At 45.8% G+C, this 19,163-nt stretch overlaps 3 protein-coding genes across 3 annotated transcripts in view; 2 read left to right on the forward strand and 1 right to left on the reverse strand.

Moving 5' to 3' along the window:
• Positions 1 to 278: 278 nt before the first annotated feature.
• On the forward strand, positions 279 to 10,454 carry LOC147045869 (epidermal growth factor receptor substrate 15-like 1). Its single transcript, XM_085930750.1, has 23 exons — positions 279 to 725; positions 986 to 1,027; positions 1,129 to 1,218; positions 1,295 to 1,342; positions 1,450 to 1,545; positions 1,654 to 1,713; positions 1,776 to 1,901; positions 1,986 to 2,045; positions 2,121 to 2,399; positions 3,211 to 3,368; positions 3,635 to 3,794; positions 4,358 to 4,440; positions 4,875 to 4,947; positions 5,039 to 5,200; positions 5,273 to 5,470; positions 5,632 to 5,793; positions 5,868 to 5,970; positions 6,050 to 6,174; positions 6,250 to 6,310; positions 7,273 to 7,349; positions 7,697 to 7,760; positions 8,533 to 8,567; positions 9,391 to 10,454. The coding sequence occupies exons 1-23, from the start codon at positions 699 to 701 to the stop codon at positions 9,535 to 9,537; spliced, it is 2,436 nt and encodes an 811-aa protein (XP_085786876.1). The 5' UTR covers positions 279 to 698; the 3' UTR covers positions 9,538 to 10,454.
• A 296-nt stretch (positions 10,455 to 10,750) lies between these two features.
• The window catches only part of LOC147045870 (tropomyosin alpha-4 chain-like), a 48,804-nt gene continuing 40,391 nt past the window's right edge, over positions 10,751 to 19,163 (forward strand). Inside the window, exons 1-2 of the mRNA XM_085930759.1 lie at positions 10,751 to 11,017; positions 11,342 to 11,406. The gene's annotated coding sequence lies outside the window, so the exon portion shown is untranslated. The remainder of the gene's footprint in view (positions 11,018 to 11,341; positions 11,407 to 19,163) is intronic.
• On the reverse strand, positions 12,489 to 14,748 carry klf2b (Kruppel like factor 2b). The gene is made up of 3 exons (XM_085930757.1): positions 14,431 to 14,748; positions 13,348 to 14,290; positions 12,489 to 13,213 (listed from the first exon to the last, which is right to left on the reverse strand). Exons 1-3 carry the CDS (start codon positions 14,500 to 14,502, stop codon positions 13,038 to 13,040), a joined length of 1,191 nt encoding a protein of 396 aa, XP_085786883.1. The 5' UTR covers positions 14,503 to 14,748; the 3' UTR covers positions 12,489 to 13,037.

The raw sequence follows: 19,163 nt of genomic DNA on the forward strand, positions 1-19,163 counted from the left end.
GGTAAAATATGTTTGTACGCCCTCTAGTGGAGATACATGGTCTGCGAGTCTCTGGCTCTCCCTCAAATGTAATCTGATTACAAAATACCACGCCCCTCTCATATTAGACTGGATTTTGAAATCTTAATAATCGCAATTTGAACAATTTAGACACACACGTGACATTTGTTTACACTTCGGTCGGGATTCGAACCCGGTCGTCTACATGACGAGATGCCTCTCGCGAGACAATTGTTTATCGCGATGGTTCGGGCGCGTCCACTATCCGCGGGGGGCCCCGCCGCCGCGCGAGGATTCCATTCCAGCTCAGGGAACTTTACTTTTAGGACTAAAGGACATTTATGTAGCTCCCACAGTCGGAAATTTAACGCCATTTGATCTCAACGCAACCACGGAGAAATATAATTTCTTTAGGTGTCATTTCCGCGTGTGCTTTTGTGAACTCCGCCCACCGGTTGACAATATCCAATCGTGTTCAAGCAGAAAGTGTTAGCAAGTGTGCTAATCAGTGTCCGTTTTACAAAAGTGCAGTCACGTTAAACCGTACAGAAATACGATTTGATAAACTGATAATGTAGAAATAATGTATTTTTTTTAGAAAATCGCCAATGTTACGCAAGTGGGACCGAGTTTACGGGCCGTTCGTGCCCGCGCACTAAAGGGGTGGGTGGACGCGCGCTCCCGAGACACCAGGAAACATGGCGGCGCTCATGACTCTCAGCCAGGTAACAACTTAACAACCAGCTTTGGAAAAAGTCGTTTTATCGCGTTTGTCGTCCGCCACCTTGACACCACAACAAACTCTACACACAGCACTGTAATGCGACATGTGTACGGTGCTTTTCTCGTCTAAATCAAGTTGTTAGCTGGTTTTGTCGCTGCGTATAGCCGCCTCAACTTCGACGTTCAGAACAGAAACTCCCATAGCCGCTGAATGTAATAAGCATAACTCCCTTTTGATCGACTTTCTTGTGCTTCCCTCCAGTTATCGAGTGGCAACCCAGCCTACGAGAGCTACTACAGACAGGTAGGTATTAAACTACCATGACTCTCTTTAAAAATAAAGAAATAAATTAAGCGCAAAGTTTCTGTGTGCAACAAACTCATCATGAGTTCTTCATTTTGTAGTTGGATCCATTGATCAGTGGCAAGATATCTGCTGGGGATGCAGCTCAGTTCCTGAAAAAGTCGGGGTTGTCAGACATCACGCTCGGAAAGGTTTGATATACTTTAGATACTTTAACATACATGATTTATTTGCAAGCGGTAATAACACATCCCATATCTCGTTCAGATATGGGATTTGGCTGACTCAGAGCGAAGAGGCTATTTGGATAAGCGGGTAACGCACACACTTTGTTATGTGCAAAATGTGATGTCAATGTGTAGGCTGACGTGCGCGCCTGTCACTGGATTGTTCTCATTCTCCCACCCTTTCTTCTTCTTCAGGGTTTCTTCATCGCCTTGAGACTGGTCGCCTCGGCGCAGGCAGGGCATGACGTTAGCATCAGCAACCTCAGCCAAACGGTGCCACCTCCTAAATTTGTGAGTAGCAATAAAAATAAAAAAATGAAGCCTTGTTAGTGAATGTTGTTTTTTTTTTTTTGGTCTCTCCTTAATATTACTGAACTTGCTGTTATTAATTTCCCCCAGCGAGACACAAGCAGCCCATTATCAAGCACTCCAGCGCCAGACTCCCATTGGGCCATAAGGGTGAGTTTTTAAATGTAACATTTCCCCAATATGTGACACTATCATTCTGGTTTGATTTGCAGCCAGACGAAAAAGGGAAATTCGAGGGTATTTTTGAGAGTCTGACCCCCGTAAATGGCCTCCTCTCCGGTGATAAAGTCAAGCCCGTTTTGATCAACTCCAAACTACCTCTGGATGTGTTGGGAAAGGTGATGTTACCTACTTAAAATGACAACTCCTCAAATCTAACGGAAAAGCTTTGTTGCCTACTCCAATGTTTTGTCATCGTGCAGATTTGGGATCTGGGCGACGCAGACAAAGATGGCTACTTGGACAAAGAGGAATTCATTGTGGTAACTCCCCCACTTGTCATTGAAGACATAAATGCATATTTCCCCATTCCTAACTTCCCTAACATGACCTCTTAGGTCATGCATTTTGTGTACCGAGCCATGGAAAAGGAGCCGGTACCGGCCGTCCTGCCTGCATCCCTCATCCCACCCTCCAAAAGGAAAAAGGTGGCGGGCGCGATGCCCGGCGCTGTGGCCGTGCTGCCCTCCAGGTCCGCGTCTTTTGCTCTCAAGGACAGCACGAGAAGCATCTCTCCCCTCGCCGGCACCTCTCCTCACGCCCTCGCCAGCGCCTCTCCCTTCGCTAGCTCGATGGCCAAGCTAACCCCGCTGCACTCCTCTAAAGGCAGCAAACAGGTATGTCACGTCGTCTTTCATGGGTTGTGACTGGCTCACTGGTGTGCTTGCCCAGCCAACAGGTGTGAAACCAACCAAAATTGTCATGACATACTTTTCAATGCTTCCACAAATATATCAAGTCGTTGTCAATCATTACGTCACACAAAGCTACGTTACACCAAACAGTTAATTAGTTTGCATCACTATCATCTTATTGTCTGGGGGGGGGGGAATACCGGTATGTGTTATCCAAATTAATGTACGTGGACTTATTTGTGATTGAAATGGCAGCTTGAGTATCAAAATTGACATTTCCCCCTTCAGAATTCTATTCAGTTGCTAATCGAGTGGCTCGGCCGGTTCCGCCACATTGTCTTCAGCGGCTGCTTGTTCTTTTCCTTGTTATTGCTTCAGGACTCGTGACACTTTGACAAACAGGTTTGGCCAGACCTGCACATCACGGTTTTCCCACCTCTTTTCATTTGATTAAACAATGACTTTGTCAGTGTTCTCTTTAGTTGGGTAAAAATAAATCAGTAACAGTCATATATCCTGCATTTTTCATTCCAAATGTAGACAGCTGAGCTGTCAAGTCATGGGTGGGGGAGCTCTGTTTGGTCAACACGCTTGCTCATTTGGTCAAATTCAGAAAGACTCACAGTAAGAGGCAGTCTCATTTCACGTGATGGCACTTTAGAGACTCGACTATTTGTATTTATAAAAGTATATTTTCCCGATACTGTATTTTAATCACTTTTAGCTGCCGTATAATAATCGTCATTGAAATAATAATAATAATAATTGTAGTATTTGCTTTGCTGAATTCCAGTCGGAGCAGCCATGGGTGGTGCCGGCGGCTGACAGGGAGCGATACAACGACATCTTCAAGAAAACCGACACAGACAATGACGGACTGGTCGACGGAACGGAAGTCATCGAGATCTTCATGCACTCCAGCCTCTCCCAGACCATGCTGGCCCAAATCTGGTGAGACCGTGACTCTCTTTCTGCTCACTGCTGTGTCCAAAGAGCAAAAATAAACAAAGGAAAGCTCTGATGGGTACTCCCCAACCCTGTAGGTGGCGGTAAATGCTTTTGTGCGCTTGACTCGGTCGGTAACTGTTACGGAATATTAAAATCTTTCTTAAAGTCGAAAATGCTCTCTTTTCTCGACTGAAGCCCAATTGTGAAGGAATATGTTGTGAATGCACTGCGGTTTCCCTCCGATGACTCATGATGCATCTCGTGCGCAGGGGCCTGGCTGACACCAAACAGACGGGCAAGCTGACCCAGGAGCAGTTCTCCCTGGCCATGCATTTGATCCAGCAGAAGATCACCAAAGACATCGACCCGCCAACCACTCTGACGCCGGACATGATTCCCCCCTCGGAGCGGACGACAAGTACGCCTCCCGTAAGTCTTGATATGAATGACCCTGCGTTACTTTTCTCAGTGATTTGTCTTTTGGCGTTTACCTGGTGAGGTTTTCCTGCCGTCCTTTTGTTTTTTCCCTTCATTCCCTCCTGTTTTACAGAGCTTTATTCTGCTGCACTCACTCACAGTCTGCCACCAGGGGGTGCTATTGCTCCGTCCATATATTCTACACGAGCGTTGTTGTTTTCATCTTCTCCACCTCCTTTCTGTACTTGTTCCTAAGAGTACACAACTTATTCTTACTTGGCTAACACAACAAAAAGTGATCCCCATCAAACTTCCTCGAGCTGCATTTGGCATGACCTCATCTTTCAAAACGGCGCGCTCTTTTGTGTCGTCTCGCCAGACGGCTTTTCATGCATTGTGCGGGGCTGTTCAGGACGCACAAGATGCATTTCCTTCCTGCCTTTTGTTCTGCTGCACACATAAGCTGAGAGCTCCTTGACTGATCTCGATCCCTAATTCATTACCTGTTTGCTCCCCTCTTCCAACATTTCTTTTTCTCACTTCAATTTTTCCCCTGACTTCTCACCTCGCCACAGGACTTCACCTCCTTAGCGCCTGTAGAGCTGACGGGCATCAAAGAGCTGGATGACCTCAGTCAGGAAATAAGTCAGCTGCAGAGGTGAGCCCCTCGAAGCGGCTGAGGAGAGATTTGTTTCTCTTCCTTTTGAAGAAGAAAAAAAAAAAACGACGGGATATGAGCTCTATGAAACGACAACTAATATTTATTTTCTATTATATCAACATTTGCGAACCGTGCTGCTGCTGCTGCTATCAGCTGTTTCATAAGCAAGGCGCTGCCAAGCAAAGCAGTGTCCAGCAGCAGTCTTCATTAGAAAGTCAAATCAGCCAATTTTTTTCAACATACTTTAAATCACATCCAGCTTGTTGCCTATCACAACAGTGCAACATGAATCTATATTCACTGGCCACAACTTGCGCAATACAAGAGCTGTTTAAAAAAAAAAAGAAAGCTTGTGATGCTCTGTTTTCAGGTCTTAAGTTAACTTTTTATTTCAATCACGATATGAAATGTCTCACATGGTTCTCGTATAGAGAGAAGTTAATCCTGGAACATGAGCTCAAAGAAAAGGAGGAAACTATCCAAAGGCAAAATCATGCTGTTCAAGTAAGAAGGAACCCAAAAAATATGCTTGAGAGATTAAAATGTGTGCCAGAACATGTCTAAATTTACTGTGCAAATATTGTTTGGTATTTAGAACATGCAGCATGACCTGGAGAGGGAGAGCAGCGGTTTGCAGGACATTGAGTCCCAGAAGCACAACGCCCAGAAGCGTCTGGATGAGATGGACCAGCAGCGTTCTAAGCTGGATGGGTTGCTCAACAACGTCAAGCAGAAGTGTCAGGAAGAGTCGCAGACGGTTAGCCTTTTTTCTCTCAAACTTGATGGAAAACTATTCGCAATATAACAAATCCTCTCCGTCCCCTCGCAGATCTCCACCCTGCAAAGTCAAATCCGCTCGCAGGAGAGTGACCTCCGGAGCCAGGAGAAAGAGGTCGGCCGCACCAAGGCGGAACTGAGCCGCCTGGCGGACGAGGAGGCCCAGCTGGAGCAGAGCCTCCGTACCGGCCGCGTCCAATTGGACAGCATTGTCAAGTCTCTCAAGACCACCCAGGAAGAGATCAACCAGGTGAGAGTGGACCTCAGACAAAACACATTTACATAGAGTTGAAAATGTTCACTTCAGCTCTCAAGAAGTCAAAGGAGAAAGGACAGGGTCAAGTCTTTACTACTCCAGCAGCTACGCGGGTACAATAACAACCTTGTATGTTTTTCCTGCGGTGCTTTCAGGCTCGCAGCAAGTTGATGTTGATCCAGGAGAACCAAAAGGAGTTCACCAAGACCATCGAGCAGTACAACAGCGCCCTGCGAGATCTCGCCGGGGGGAACACCACGCCGGACACCGGCCACTCGTTTGCCGTAAAGGAGAACGGCGCCTTCGGGAGTGCGGCGGTGGGCGTCCTACTGTAATACGTATGTCGTTGGGTTATCGAATCTGTATGATTGTTTGTCCCCGCCCCCTTCAGGATGACTCCTTCAAATCAAGGCTAGCCATGTTCAACACTGCTAAGGGCGCTCCAGCAGACCCCTTCCAGACGGAGGATCCCTTCAAATCCGACCCCTTCAATGGTCCTTTTGCAGAATGAGAGTAGAGTCAATTGCAAGCTTTTTTTTTTGCCACCCTCACAAGCTGTTTGCGTCCTTGTAGATCCTTTCAGAGAAAGCGATCCTTTCAAGGGTAGCTCGGCCGGCGATCTATTTAGCGGGGCGGGCAGCTCCAATCTGTTTGCATCCTCCGACACCACTGCAGAAAAACCCAAGCCGCCAGTCAAGGTGACGTTGGGGAAATTGGCGGCATCGCGGCGGCTTTGAGCGCCTTCACTCAACTTTTCGCTTTGTTTCTCTCAGCCCGGCTCCGTCCGCGGACGTCTGGGCTTATCATCGCACAGCCCGAAAACAAAGCATTCAGGTACCGCCGTCACTGCTTGCCGTCTAGTGAGGCACATTTTGTCTTAACTGTATCCAAGCGTCTCATCAATAGTCCCTGTTAGAGAAGCTACTGGAAACGTTGGACAAGCCGTGCCGAGCCTTTTTTTCCCCCCAAACGTCTTATTCATGTAAAGGCTCATTGTGCGACACTCCTCTTGGGTGCTATGTCAGAAGTATGTTTTTACTCACCACAGATTCCTGTGATTTGAGACTATTTTTAGATGAGGGGAAGGCTTACTCATTTAACTACGGGCAAACTAAAAATACCCCCCTCACTCACTCACCTACCCTGGAAAAACGGGAGCTTGACAGGACACAACGTCACTTCTTGAAACACACACACGCTCCTTAACACTTGCTGCATTTCACCTTTTTTATTGAGTGCGGAAGTTGTTTCAATTCAGTGACGGGGTTAAAAGCGTTGACCGGCGCGTTGCCCGTCATCAGACGAACACAGAAGCAACTGTGGACCTGCGTGGGCTTACTGTGCCAAAAAGCAAACACGCGTCTGAATAGGCCCTCTTGTGGTTGCTTATGCATAACAAACCTTCATTTACAATGTTTTGTTTTTTCACTGTGACCATCTGCACTTTTTTTTCCCCCTCCTCCCGTCCTCTCTTTTTCATTAAGCACCATACCACAAAGCTTCAAAACAAGCCGGGCACAGTTCTGCTTCAACAGTGCTCCAACTGATGCCTTTAATTAGCTAATCAGATGCATACGTCAGGTTAAACAGACCCCCCCCCCCCCCCCCCTTCCTCTGCTTTTTAAGATTTGGGCAAATGTCATGGAACCTTTAGCAGCTATGGCACTCTAAAAATAGCACACGGTTCCTCAGTGGAATAAAGTGTCATTTTAAAGCATGTGGTCTGTAAGTGAATTTTGTTGCAACTTCGGAGATTTTTTTTTTTCCACAAGTGTCTCACTATGCTCTTTTTGCAGAGTCGGTCCGGATGCCGAACCACCTCTTTGGAGGCAGGAGCAACGCTGGATTTCCAGATTTTAGCCAGTTGTCCAAGGTGAGCATCAAAAGCATGGACAATAAAATTGTCCATTTATTTTGTTACTTCCTTGGCCGATGTGTTGGTAGAAAAAGCCAATTTTGTCCATGAATCTAACATTTTATAAATGTGGGCAACAAAATGGCGGGGTCTTTTGTCTTGAAGGTATTTATTTGCGCCCTGTTAAAGGCAATAAGGATTATTTATTTTTTTCTCTGTAATTAGTTTTCATTTCAACTGTGCCTCACTCATCACACCGGTTCATTTCTCTTCAGCCTCAACCACATGTATGAACACTTTCTGTTAATTCCATGCCAGAGGCGGCTTGTTGAGTGACGGTTGTTGATTTTTGTGTGTGTTAACAGAAGTCTGATAATCCCGTTCTGCCATCAAAGAAAAGCACGCCTAACCGGCCGGCCCCACCCTACGGTAAGCAAAGTTGCCGTGAGTCCGAGCAGAACTCGCTAGCGCGCAAGTAGTGGTTCCATCCAAACACACTCTTTTTGGTAGCTCATGGCACGCCTCTCCCGAGGCCTTCATTTTGATGGTTCATCGAGTGCGGCTAGCTGTGTGCCAGGAGGGCATAACCCAACAAAAAAAAAAGTGCCACTTCCTGTGACCTTGCACTTGTGCTCTTAAGCAGAAGCGGCGGGCGTGAGAAAGTTGCTGTTCCCCTTTGCTCGACCACGCATAGTGGCAGAGGTGTGTGTGTGGCCTCCTAGGCGATGGGGAAGTGAGAGCCTCAAAGCCGTGGGTGATTTAGTAGGGCAAATTATAGTAGGGCACTAATAATAAATGCAGTGCAACCCTCCAAAGTCAAATGCAATCCAGTCAAGTCTGAGATATTTGAAATCATGTTCCACTGTGGAAAAAAACAACTGATAACAATTTATTGTTTTTCTCTATGAAGGATGGATGGAGGCTTTAGAGGTTCTACATTAGCCACCCCTTTTTTTTTTTTTGATACTTTCTCCTCAGATGCAGATTGTCAGAATGTTGCAATTCAGCCACTTGATTCACTTTTCATTTGAACCCTCGCTGACTCTTCTTTTTTGTGTGTGTGTGTGTGCGTGTGTGTGTACTGTCAGCCAGCCAGCCACATTTTGCTTCCTGTCAGAATTGTGTAACACAGTATTGCACATCTGGATTTAAAGTACCGCCCTGAGCAGAGAGTCAAGTGTCCTCTCTTTTGCTCCGGCAGGCTCGGGTAGAGCTCCCAAAGATGGTCCTGCCTTCGTAAGTTTGTGCTGGGTTTGTTTTTTTATGCATGAGCCCAAGGAGCAACGTTGGCATCGTTTACAAAAGATGGCCGCATGGAGTCGTTAACCATCTTGGGCACTGCGCATGACTTTGCCGCGTCTCATTTACGCCTGCATGACTGAGCTGGACACCTTGATGCTCCCATCCTGTTTGGGCTATCATTCCACCAAGTTTTCGGGAGTTGACGTCACTCCTAGAGAAAACATCAATCAAGATGCATTTCTTTTTTTTTTTTTTTAATGCTTTTTCAAATGAGTCAAGTTCCGCGCTGCCAAAAGCATTTATGAACACAAACTTGAGGTCATAAGCGAAGCCCTCCACTGAAAAATATGAAATTTGATCGCCTATTAGTAAAGGTGTCCATTCAAAAACAATTTGGTACTATTCAATTTGAGGATGATTTCTTTTTGAAGTGGAACTATTCAACTTGATTTGATTCATACATTATACGTGGAAAGTCTTCTGCTTTTTTTTTTTTTTCTGCCCGAATGTGAAGATGACCAGGTAAGGTCAGTCAGCAGGTCTGCCTCCAAGCTTTTGCATGTGCCGAGCTGTTCAAAGCAAATGTTCTGCAGTTTGCATGTCCTGCAACATCTGGTGTTGTATCTTTTTGCTGTATCATCAGTCTAAACATCCTCTAATTCCGTTAAAAAAAACGACAGCCGTGTTTTGGATGACTCTCCCCCCCCTCCTCTGCCAAATTTGCATCCAGCGTTCGATCCTGTCGCCCGGGTCAGCTTCGCCTTTTGAGCCTGTGCTTCGTTTCTGCAGCTAACCTCTCGTTGTTTGGCTCCTGTAGTTTGGAAGTGAAAGCCAGCAAGTGGAGTGGGCCAAGCGGGAGAGCGAGCGCGAGGAGTGCGAGCGGCTGCGGAGACTGCGGCTCCAGGAGCAGCAGGACCTCGAGCTGGCCATCGCGCTCAGCCGGGCTGACGCGCCCGGCTCCTGACGGGGCCCGCCCGCAAATCCCCCCCCCCCTCCTCCTCCTGCAGACGTTTGCACTGACACCGACCGCACTAGCGAAAGCCCCCCCCTGCGCACGAGCCCAGTGACGCCCCCCGTCATGCGCTGGCCTCAAATGACTCTACATTTAGCATGTAATCTATGTTCATTGCTCCCAAACGACAAGGCAACTATAATCATGGCCGGCCGGGATGGATCCTCTTGAAGTCAAGTGTGGCTTCATCTGGAGACAACGTAGCCATTTAGGGAAAACACGAAGCAGATGGGTACTTGACGCTGCCTTCCTCCAAAGCCTGCACAGAAACTTAACCTCTTTCAAAAAAAAAAAAAAAACCAAAACTGTTTTGTTGTATTTATAAGAAATGAGTGTCACCAAAACTTGTTATTGTTAATACAGTTGATGTATTAGACCGCTTTAGATTGTGCAGGTGTACCTAATGAAGTGACCATTAGCTGGGATAATCAGATTGTGACCGTTTTTTATAATTAATTCTGTTGCAATACAATGTATTTGTGCCTATGCATTTGTTATTCAACGCCTTAAATCCAGAGTGATTGTGTTAGTTTTTTTTTTTTTTTTTTTTTTACAAGTACAGCTTATAGAAAAAAAAAAATCCATTGCGTCTGTATAATGTGTAAAACCACTGGTACTGTTACATCGATCCTCATCACTTTAACCTCAAGGGCTAAACACTACCGCTTTTCTAAGGTCATATCTTCTGTTCATATTCATTTGAAATCCTCATCTCTGTCTGAACGTGATGCCTCTGAAATTCTTAACAAATCAATTTGGCACAAGAGTTTATTCCTGGACTTATTAACATACGTGTATGTGATAACAGAATTTTATTTATTGTTGGAAGGTCACTTTGTCTCCTTAATAAATAAAACAAATCTGTTTAACATTGATTTTGAGTGAATTTTTTTGGAGACATGGAAAATCCACTTTGTTTTTGCGTTTATCGTCATTTTGTGTAGCTGGAGTCTCCAAGATTGTAGAAAAGTGTAATCCATCCCTCCAGGTGCTGCAGAGATACTTTTATGATCTTTTTTTACTCCGTTCAATTTTCTCCGTTTTCTATCACGTATTTGTGTCGATGACATCACATCCGTTGGGGCGGGATTACAGAAAAAGGTAATGGGTGTGACCAAACGATTTCGGAAATCCGCCATCTTTATTACTTAGAGAGGTGTTTTTTTTTTCTTCTTTAGCACGAACAACTCAAGGATACCGAAGTGGAGGGATCAAAATGTTCCTTTGTTGAATGCATTAATCCACACAACTCATCAGAACCTCAAAGAAATTCCTGGTCAAATTTTATTGAACCTCAAAGAAATTCCTGGTCAAATTTCATTTTTCAAGCAATGTTCCCACATCTGTGGGCAAAGTCCTGCTTGTTGTTTCAGAAATCTTTTTTCAGTATAGAGAAATATTTCATTGATGGTTCAGTTCACACCTTAAAGCGGTAAGCGGCTGTATTATTCTTGGGGAACACAGTAATGTGTTAAATGCATTCGTTAGCTTCTCGCTAGCATTAGCATACTGGTTCATTTGCAGTGATTGTTTACAAGACTTGTTCATAAATATTGTGAGGGGATTAATTTTGTTATTTTGTTACGTTTTATGTATGTTTGGACAAGTCTTCAGCTGTTGACAATTTTGGAGAAAAAAAATGGCACAATCATATCTTGGAACAAAACTAAAAAGAGAAATGAGAGTGATACATTTGAATCGACAATGTGAGCACTTCCTCCTTTTTAAATTGAACATTGTCTTTTTTTTTTTTCAGAATTGTAGAGTACTACTCCAAGCCAGCTGGTACGTCTCGCCATGGATGACATGCAAAACAACTGAGTGAGTGGCCTTCTCCTTTTCATGTTCTACAAGAGACACGATATTTAATCAATGACTAGTCATGTACTGCGACCACAATAACATATGATTGATGTGTGGACTTTAAACTTTATTTCAAAAGGTCTCAGGACAAAAAAAAAAAAGTACCATGCAAGAATGACCGCCACTTTATGACAAGTACCATTTAGGAGCAGGCCATTGCAGTCATTGAAAAGTTCCGTGACTCTGATGATGTTAGCCTCGTTATCTTCGCTGATGTTCTCGTGCAATAGCTGGCTAGGCCTCATCTTAGTATAGCTTAACGTTAGCCTTTTGCTTAACCAACAGTGTTCAGTGTAATGATGGTGTGTAATCATAACACATTTCAGAAGACCAAATCTTAAGGTGAAGAAAAAAAAATCACAATTGTCAGCGCAGTGCAGAGATTTTGAGAACCTCTACCTTGGGTCGTCCAAAAGGCTACCCAATATGAAATGCTGGCTCATTTGTGTGACTTCTTAATTGAAAGCTCAATGTCTAGCCTTCAATCCAAACTTGATTTGTTTCATTTCCAATGTGTCATAGTGGTGTTTCGAGGCGAAAAGAAAAAATCACGACAACTCTGTCATTGTCCAAATACTAATTGGCGGCCCGCTGGAGTACACTTAATGCATGTGAAGCTGCTCTGAAATGAGCCGGACTTGGCAGTCTACTGTGTAATTGTAGTATTAAGGGGCCTTTTTGATGTGTGACTATAATTGGGAAGCATCAGAGAGCGGAATGGAAGAAGGGCTCCCTGATGATGAGGCTTTTGCCGTGTCGTGTACCCCCCCTCTCCTTGTCCAGACGGCTCCGGGCTCCCTCTGTAATTAGGGGATGGAGTGTTTGTATTTATAGGCTAAAACCCGCAAGTGTGTGTGTGTGTCTCTCTCTTTTGCAGCTGCAAAACATCAGTCCAGTGGAAATCAAGTGCTCATATTTTTAAAATTAAAAGTGCTTACACAATGGCAACATGTATAACCCATTTTGGAGATGGCTCGCAGCTCCGAGTCCATCCCAAGCTATTTGGAGTGAAAGAGGCAAAGCCGGCGAGATATTTTCGTTCTTTTTAATATTTACAATAAATACACATTTGACAATATAAAATACATGTCCATTTTTGATATAACTTTAAGTACAAAATAATGTACAGGACGTCAAGCCCTGATAGTGTACAGAAGGGGCTGGAATTGGGGAGGGCAGCTCTGGGACAGCTGTTGGATTCATCTCGGAGGCAGTTTTCTTTGGAGAAAAACATTGTCGATACACAATGCGTGTATTTCACTCCTGTCAATGTGATTGTCTACTAAGTGGTGGTAGTTGTGTCACCATGAGTTATTTGTTTAAACAGTAGCAGAGTCATAGAAAGGCACTTTTGTGTCAAAGACATTCCAGTTGGATGTATACACTGTACAAGGGCCAGCCCCTTATAGGTCTGCTCTCATACAACCAAAGTAGTACCAGCTACATGATTGGAAAATAATAGAGATTTAAGAGGGAGGGGGGCGGGGGACTTTGGTCATGTGGAGAACAGTTTAAATAAAAAAACAACAACATCTCGTCCAAAAAAAAACAAAAAAAGAAACAGTCTCTTGTTGTTGTCAAGGCTCCTTTTACATGTGTCTCTTCATGTGCAGCGCGAGGTGGTCAGATCTGGAGAAGGCGCGCTCGCAAAGGTGACACTGGAAGGGCCTGTGTCCGGTATGTTTGCGGAAGTGACGCGTTAGCTCGTCCGAGCGGGCGAACTTCCAGCCGCAGCCTTCCCAACTGCAGTGGTACGGCTTCTCACCTGGCAGGGGAAGAGAGGGAAAGAAAGCATGATTCATCGGCACTGGGATAGAGCGATAGATAGATAGATAGATAGATTGAGGTGCGACCGAGTTGTGGCCGTGCGTAATTACGCGGCGTGCAAGGTGAGCTTACCTGTGTGCGTCCGCAGGTGAGCCTTGAGGTGAGAGCTTTTTGTGTACGTTTTCCCGCATCCGGCGAAGGTGCAGGTGTGCGTGGCCGTGCGCTTGCGCGGCCAAGTGCGGCGCCCCCGCTTGGGCTTGGATTCGAGCAGCTCCAGCGGCGAGGATGGCGGCGTGAGCATCGACCTCTGCGCGCCCGGCGGCGGCTGCTGCTGTTGCTGCTGCAGACCCATGGCTTCGTCATAGACGCTGAACGCTGGGTGGTGCGCGCCGTGGTAGGCCATGTGCATGTGTTGTTGCTGTTGATGCTGCTGCTGATGATGATGCTGATGCTGAAAGGAGGCGCCGTTTTGGTATTTGTGCCCGGCGAAGCAACTCATGGGCGCGCAAAAGTCCGAAGCCGCCGCCTGCTCGTCCGGGCTGAGCGGCGGTGTCATGCTGCTGCTGGCAGCCCGCGGAGAGATGGCCAAACGCGGCTGCTCGAAGGGCATCATGCACGAAACGTTGCCTTCCTGCTTGATTTTGCTGCAGCTTTGGGGCACCATGCCCAACACCGGGCCGTAACTGTCCATGGAGGGCTCAACTTTGATGTCCTGGCGCGGGAAGTGCGTGGCGTAAAACCTGCCCTGCAGCGTTTGTTGAGGGTTGCGCGTCACTCCGTAGCTGGCGTCGGAGCGCAGCAGCTCTGTCATCAGGCCGGCGGCGTACGGCGGTGGCGGGGAGCGCTGCTCTCCCGCGGGGAAGGCTGCGGCCACTGCTGCGTCCGTCGCGGCGTACGCGCCGGGGTCGGCCGGAGCCACGTAGGCTGAGGCTCCGTCAAGTATAAAATCCAGATCTAAGTAGTTGCTCAGATCCTCGTCGTCCTTCTTGGCGAACAGGTTGTCCGCGCCGTGCACCATCTCTTGCATGGAGCAGCTGCCGGTGAGGAGCTTGTTGTCATTCTCTGATTTCCACCTCTGGAACATCAAAAGAAGCCATTGAGAAACCACAATAAATGTAGAAAGGTCATGCAAGTATATTAGCTCTCTTTTTTTAACGAATGCTGAAGTATCTGCTACTTCGTCAAACTTTTCGATGACATTTCAGTTGAACTTACGTTTTCCCAGCTTTTCTCCCTTTGGTTGCTAAATGTGGCAAAAGAAGGTAGCATCACTCCCGATAAAGCCATGTCTTTGGTGTGCTCTTGTTTGAACAACTCGCTCCCAAAAAGTGGTGTGCGCAATCCGTGCGCCTCGACTTGTCGATCAAATAGTGGCTGTGGCTCCAACGCCACCAAGTGTTCTCAGTGCAGTGAGTTTCCACCCCCACCGTACTTGACTCTTTATAAAAGTCCTCTTAGCCGCCCAGGAAACCACGTCGACGTCGCGTAATTTTAGCTCTTTATAAAGCGGGACTTCTCTCGGGCCGCTTCTTCCAGTTGCGCGCGCGCTACTCCAGCGCTGACAGCCGCCGGGGTTCCTTTAAGCGAGCGAGGGAGGGAGTGGGGGCTGCCTACGCGCAATGACGCACACGTTCCAGGGGCCACACCCCCTTTGGAGCTGGAAAAAAAGTGTCAAACACACAAGCGTACACACACAAGCGGTTCATATAGCAACCGCTTGAGGATTACGCAATTTGGCGCAGGGATGAAAACAATGTTGTCAGAACATCACCGCCGTGATTTATGCGCTTCTTAAGAAAGTCTGCACGTTTTCAAAAGAAAGAAGTATAGGCGCGCACAGAAAGCACAAGTATTTCGGTCACAACGATACGAAAAACAAAACAAAACGCGTGACTTGACAGAACTGTCTGGTGCTAGATGATTTACAGATTTACAATCAATATCTTCTAATTCAGGAAGGAATGAGGAGGAGGATTATTACTTTAAGTCACCGGACCTGTTTCGAATATAAGCAAAATAATACAACCAAGCAAAAACGGAGCATCAAACTAATCTGGACCTCATAAAATATGTCCTGAGGTGCGCCTATTGAAGTGGCACGGTGGGACTTTACGCGTGCACGCATGTCATGCGCATGGCGCGTTGCGCGTGAGCATGAACGCAAAGCGGGTTTAGTTGTAGCCCAGCAGGCTTGTGCAAACAGGCGCCAGCGTGCTCAAGAGCAGCCGCGATGTAAACACGATTTAAGGTAACATGCCATTCAAGTGCTAATGGTGCTATAGGGGGCGGAGGAGGGGGGCCAATTTACATCACAACCGCACCAAGTTGTGCTTCCATGCGTAATTCCTGACCGAAACTACAAGTTTATAGCGGTACACACGTATGTACGTATAGATTTTTTTATTGGACAGGTAAAGTGATGATTTTGGCCTACTTTAACGGTATATTTACTCCACCCATCATGAGATGGAGAGTAATGTGTGATGAGGACAGGGAAGTTTTTTTATTTCTTTTCAGTTTTGCATGGCGGTGAGAGAAGTGAGTGCTCGGCGCGATGATGTAAGCAAACAGACGGACAGCTCAAGCTCGCATCCAACTGTCATGTTGAGCCATCGGCCGTGAGCTTTCCCATTTCCACGCCACGCACGTTCTGGCTGTGTGTTCGCTGGAAACGCCACGTGGATCCAGTTAGAGCAAGATGACGGAAAGCTTTTCTGTTTTGGCTAACAACGCTGGGAGAAGCAACAGCACGTGGTTCTGTAACATTGCTAAACGATGAGTGCGAATCCTCCTCAACGACGTTAATAATAATAATGGCTCTTTTTTTGTGTACTCCTTTTGTTAGTCAGTTCAACAGCTGCTCAGTTCATAATTGTGGTGAAGCCTCTCATCAGGTGTCTGAAATGTTCAAAACACTTTGGAATTTGGATTTCGGTTTGCGCTCTTCGAAAGAAAGAATCCATTCAATTTTGATGAAACCGCACTTTGTTTGGTTTTCAAGTCTACCTAATAATTAAATCCATGAGATATTTCCTTGATCAATTTCACAGAACACTCACTATTTTTCTGACTAAAATGTCAATGATGTGACATGTTCATTTGGTACTTAAAGAAATTCATTTCATGAATTTCCCCCCTGGGGACATGTTCTCTCTGAAGAACAAGACAAGTTGTCAAGTTTGGCATATTGACCCGGTCACTCTTGACTTCGCAGCCTTTCCAGGAGAAAGCAGAAGCCTGAATGAGCAACATTTCTGCAGAAGTTATACCGAGAATGACTTTCCCGAACGCACTCCTGCGCAATCGTCTTGACATTGGGCAATCCGAGTGTGTGTGTATGAGTGTTTTTATAGTATTTTACATTTTTCCTCAACCATTTTTACATTTGACATGAAATATGATTGTTGTATTTTTGTCCAATATTTTTGTGTGCGTGTTTGTGTTTTTCAATTTCCCAACTGTAAAAGCACAACTGTCGACTTGTCCGCGCTATCAACGCGTTGTCACGCGGCTAAGCGAGTCGCAAAGGCGCTGACGGCTCTCCACGCCAGTCGCACATTTCTTGGAGGCGCCTTGTTTTCTTTTTTCACCAACTTTCCCACGAGCGCTTTTTGTTCCGTCCGAGGCGTGCTTTGAGGAATCTGGGCGAGGCAGATGGCTGCCCCACATGTTCTTTGCTAAAAATCATACCAATTAAGATTTTTATTTTTGAGTCACTGACTGAAGGTTCCATTAGTTGGAGTTATTAAATTGGAGTCATTACATTTTTTAATATACTTGGGTCCTGCATGCTAACAATCTAGCAACTCCGAGAACAAAGACCAAAAATATTTCCCGGCCTCAGGCTTACCCGTTGAGCAAGTGTAAAAATACTGGAAGCACTAAATCGGGACAACATTTCATGAAACAAATATTAGAAAATAATTTGTGAACGTAGCTTTGTGCTTCTGATTGCAGAAAAGTCCTTGGTGACCCCTGACCTCTTTCCCCTATCAATCTGGGTGTCCCAAAACTTGCAAAGTGATTTGACGGCGCATAATTTGAAGCGACTCGGAGTAAAAGAGGAGGAGGTTGAAAACTTGATGGAGGGCTCAGAATTTCCGTGACCGTGTTGTTGTTGTCGTGGGGTTCACGCCAAGCATGCATCACGTCTGTGTCAAGTCTGCGAGAAGGAGCATTCCGTCACCTCGGCGGGGGGACCGACCCGCTTACGTTACCACACCGTCCATGGAAAATGTGTGTGCGTGCGTGAGCGTACGGGACGTCCCGACTGGAGCGAGAGGCGGCGAGCGTTTGAGAGCGAGTGGGCCTCGACGCTCGGGCTTATATAGCTAGTTATTTTTATCCGCCCGCCCCTCGCTCATTACAGCCGTTTCCCCCTTCTCGGACCCACTCAGGAAGCACGTTTGGCTCCTTTTCCTGCTCGCACGCGGCCGCATTCAAACGCAGGCAGAGAATGAGAGCATTCAGCCTCTTGTGCCCCCCCCCCCCCTCCTCTTTGGAGTAAGAGAATGTTTAGCCTAAAAGATGAAGCACGTGCCAACAGTTTGACATTCCAATATTGCTCCAGTTTCACTAAAACATTTGGTACAAAAAAGAAAAACACAGAACAGACAGGACGAGGACAAGTCATGGAATGTGGCGCTTAATTGTTTTAGTTTGCAAGAACCCGAACAAAAGATACAATATCTTTAGTTAGGTCCTGCAAACATTCATACAAAATATAATGTCATTGTTTTCCTTTTGTAAAAGAAATAAATCCATTCTAAATGCCATCCAGTATATAGGGCCCAAGAAACACGGCGATACTCTGAAGGAATTCTCGCTATTAGCATCACCAAAGATGAGCGCAGTTTCACTCTGAGGCAGAAAGTGGCCTTCATCTTTAATTGCGCATAAATCACAACATGAAAGCCGCTCGCTGCAGACAAGCTCGTCATTGCCCCGAGCCTTTTTCTAACTTCATGTATGTGTACAAAGTGCCTCTCCCATATAGGCTCATAACAGCGCCATTATGTGTTATTAAATGTGTCTGTACTACTGGATGTTATTTGGTAACGCAGAAAATGCAAATGATACTACACTGAAAACAAACACTGTGTATGCGCGACACCCTTCTAATTGCTGCCCTTTACATTTTCTACGAGCAGGACCTTTTACGATGTATGCAACTGCTCCGATAATAACATGGGCGGATATTTATTTTTACCCATCAAACCTAAGATTGATACAATACAGTGTGTAGATCATATCAAAACGATAAATGCTGTAGATATACGTATAGGAATATAAAACTGTCAGTAGCTCCGATTAAAAAGTGTTGATGCAGCAGCCCGTCTGCTTAGGATAGCTGCTAATAACGACGCTAGCATACGGAGATGATTGAGCCAGTGAAGCTCTTCACGAGCCTCAATTTACTAGCTGTTAACACTAGGAAGCATACCGGCCCCCCAACACACACATACTGCTCCACTTGCTGTAAAAATGTTATTTTTTTTCTCTTCTAAGTGAGAAGAAAGGCGCTTTTTATGTGTAAGCAAAACAGGCAGACGGGTGGGCGGCCTCTGTGTGGCTCCTCTCTCTCTCTCTCTCTCTCTCTCTCGCTCGCTCTCTCTCCTTTACAGTTGCTGTTTTTCTCATTGCATTTAGAAGGAAAATAACAGTAACGTTTCCTGACTTGTCTTAAAATACAAAACTCCCAGAAATGACAAAAATCCACCCTCGATGCCAGTTTTATTTCAACATGACATTTGGTTGGCATGTCTCCAGTATCACGAGTCAACAAATGAAAAAGTCCCAAGAACCCATGCCCAAACATTAAACAGGAAGTCTGACATTTTGCTTTGAAGCTACCATTTTGCTATAAAATTACATTTGCACTTGCAGCATTATTTTTGCGGTGAAGAAACGAGTCCCGAACGCCAACTAACGTGAAAAACCAATGTCAA

Source organism: Syngnathus leptorhynchus, chromosome 14, assembly GCF_054491065.1.
Source record: "Syngnathus leptorhynchus isolate UIUO chromosome 14, UIUO_Slep, whole genome shotgun sequence".
NCBI classification, from domain to species: domain Eukaryota; kingdom Metazoa; phylum Chordata; class Actinopteri; order Syngnathiformes; family Syngnathidae; genus Syngnathus; species Syngnathus leptorhynchus.

Coding starts and splice junctions, on each gene's coding strand:
- LOC147045869 (XM_085930750.1), top strand. CDS start 699: ATGGCGGCGCTCATGACTCTCAGCCAG. Junction 726..985: donor CGCTCATGACTCTCAGCCAG/GTAACAACTTAA, acceptor GCTTCCCTCCAG/TTATCGAGTGGCAACCCAGC. Junction 7,761..8,532: donor CCGGCCGGCCCCACCCTACG/GTAAGCAAAGTT, acceptor TTGCTCCGGCAG/GCTCGGGTAGAGCTCCCAAA.
- klf2b (XM_085930757.1), bottom strand. CDS start 14,502: ATGGCTTTATCGGGAGTGATGCTACCTTCTTTTGCCACATTTAGCAAC. Junction 14,291..14,430: donor GGGAGAAAAGCTGGGAAAAC/GTAAGTTCAACT, acceptor TTGATGTTCCAG/AGGTGGAAATCAGAGAATGA. Junction 13,214..13,347: donor TCACCTGCGGACGCACACAG/GTAAGCTCACCT, acceptor TTCCCCTGCCAG/GTGAGAAGCCGTACCACTGC.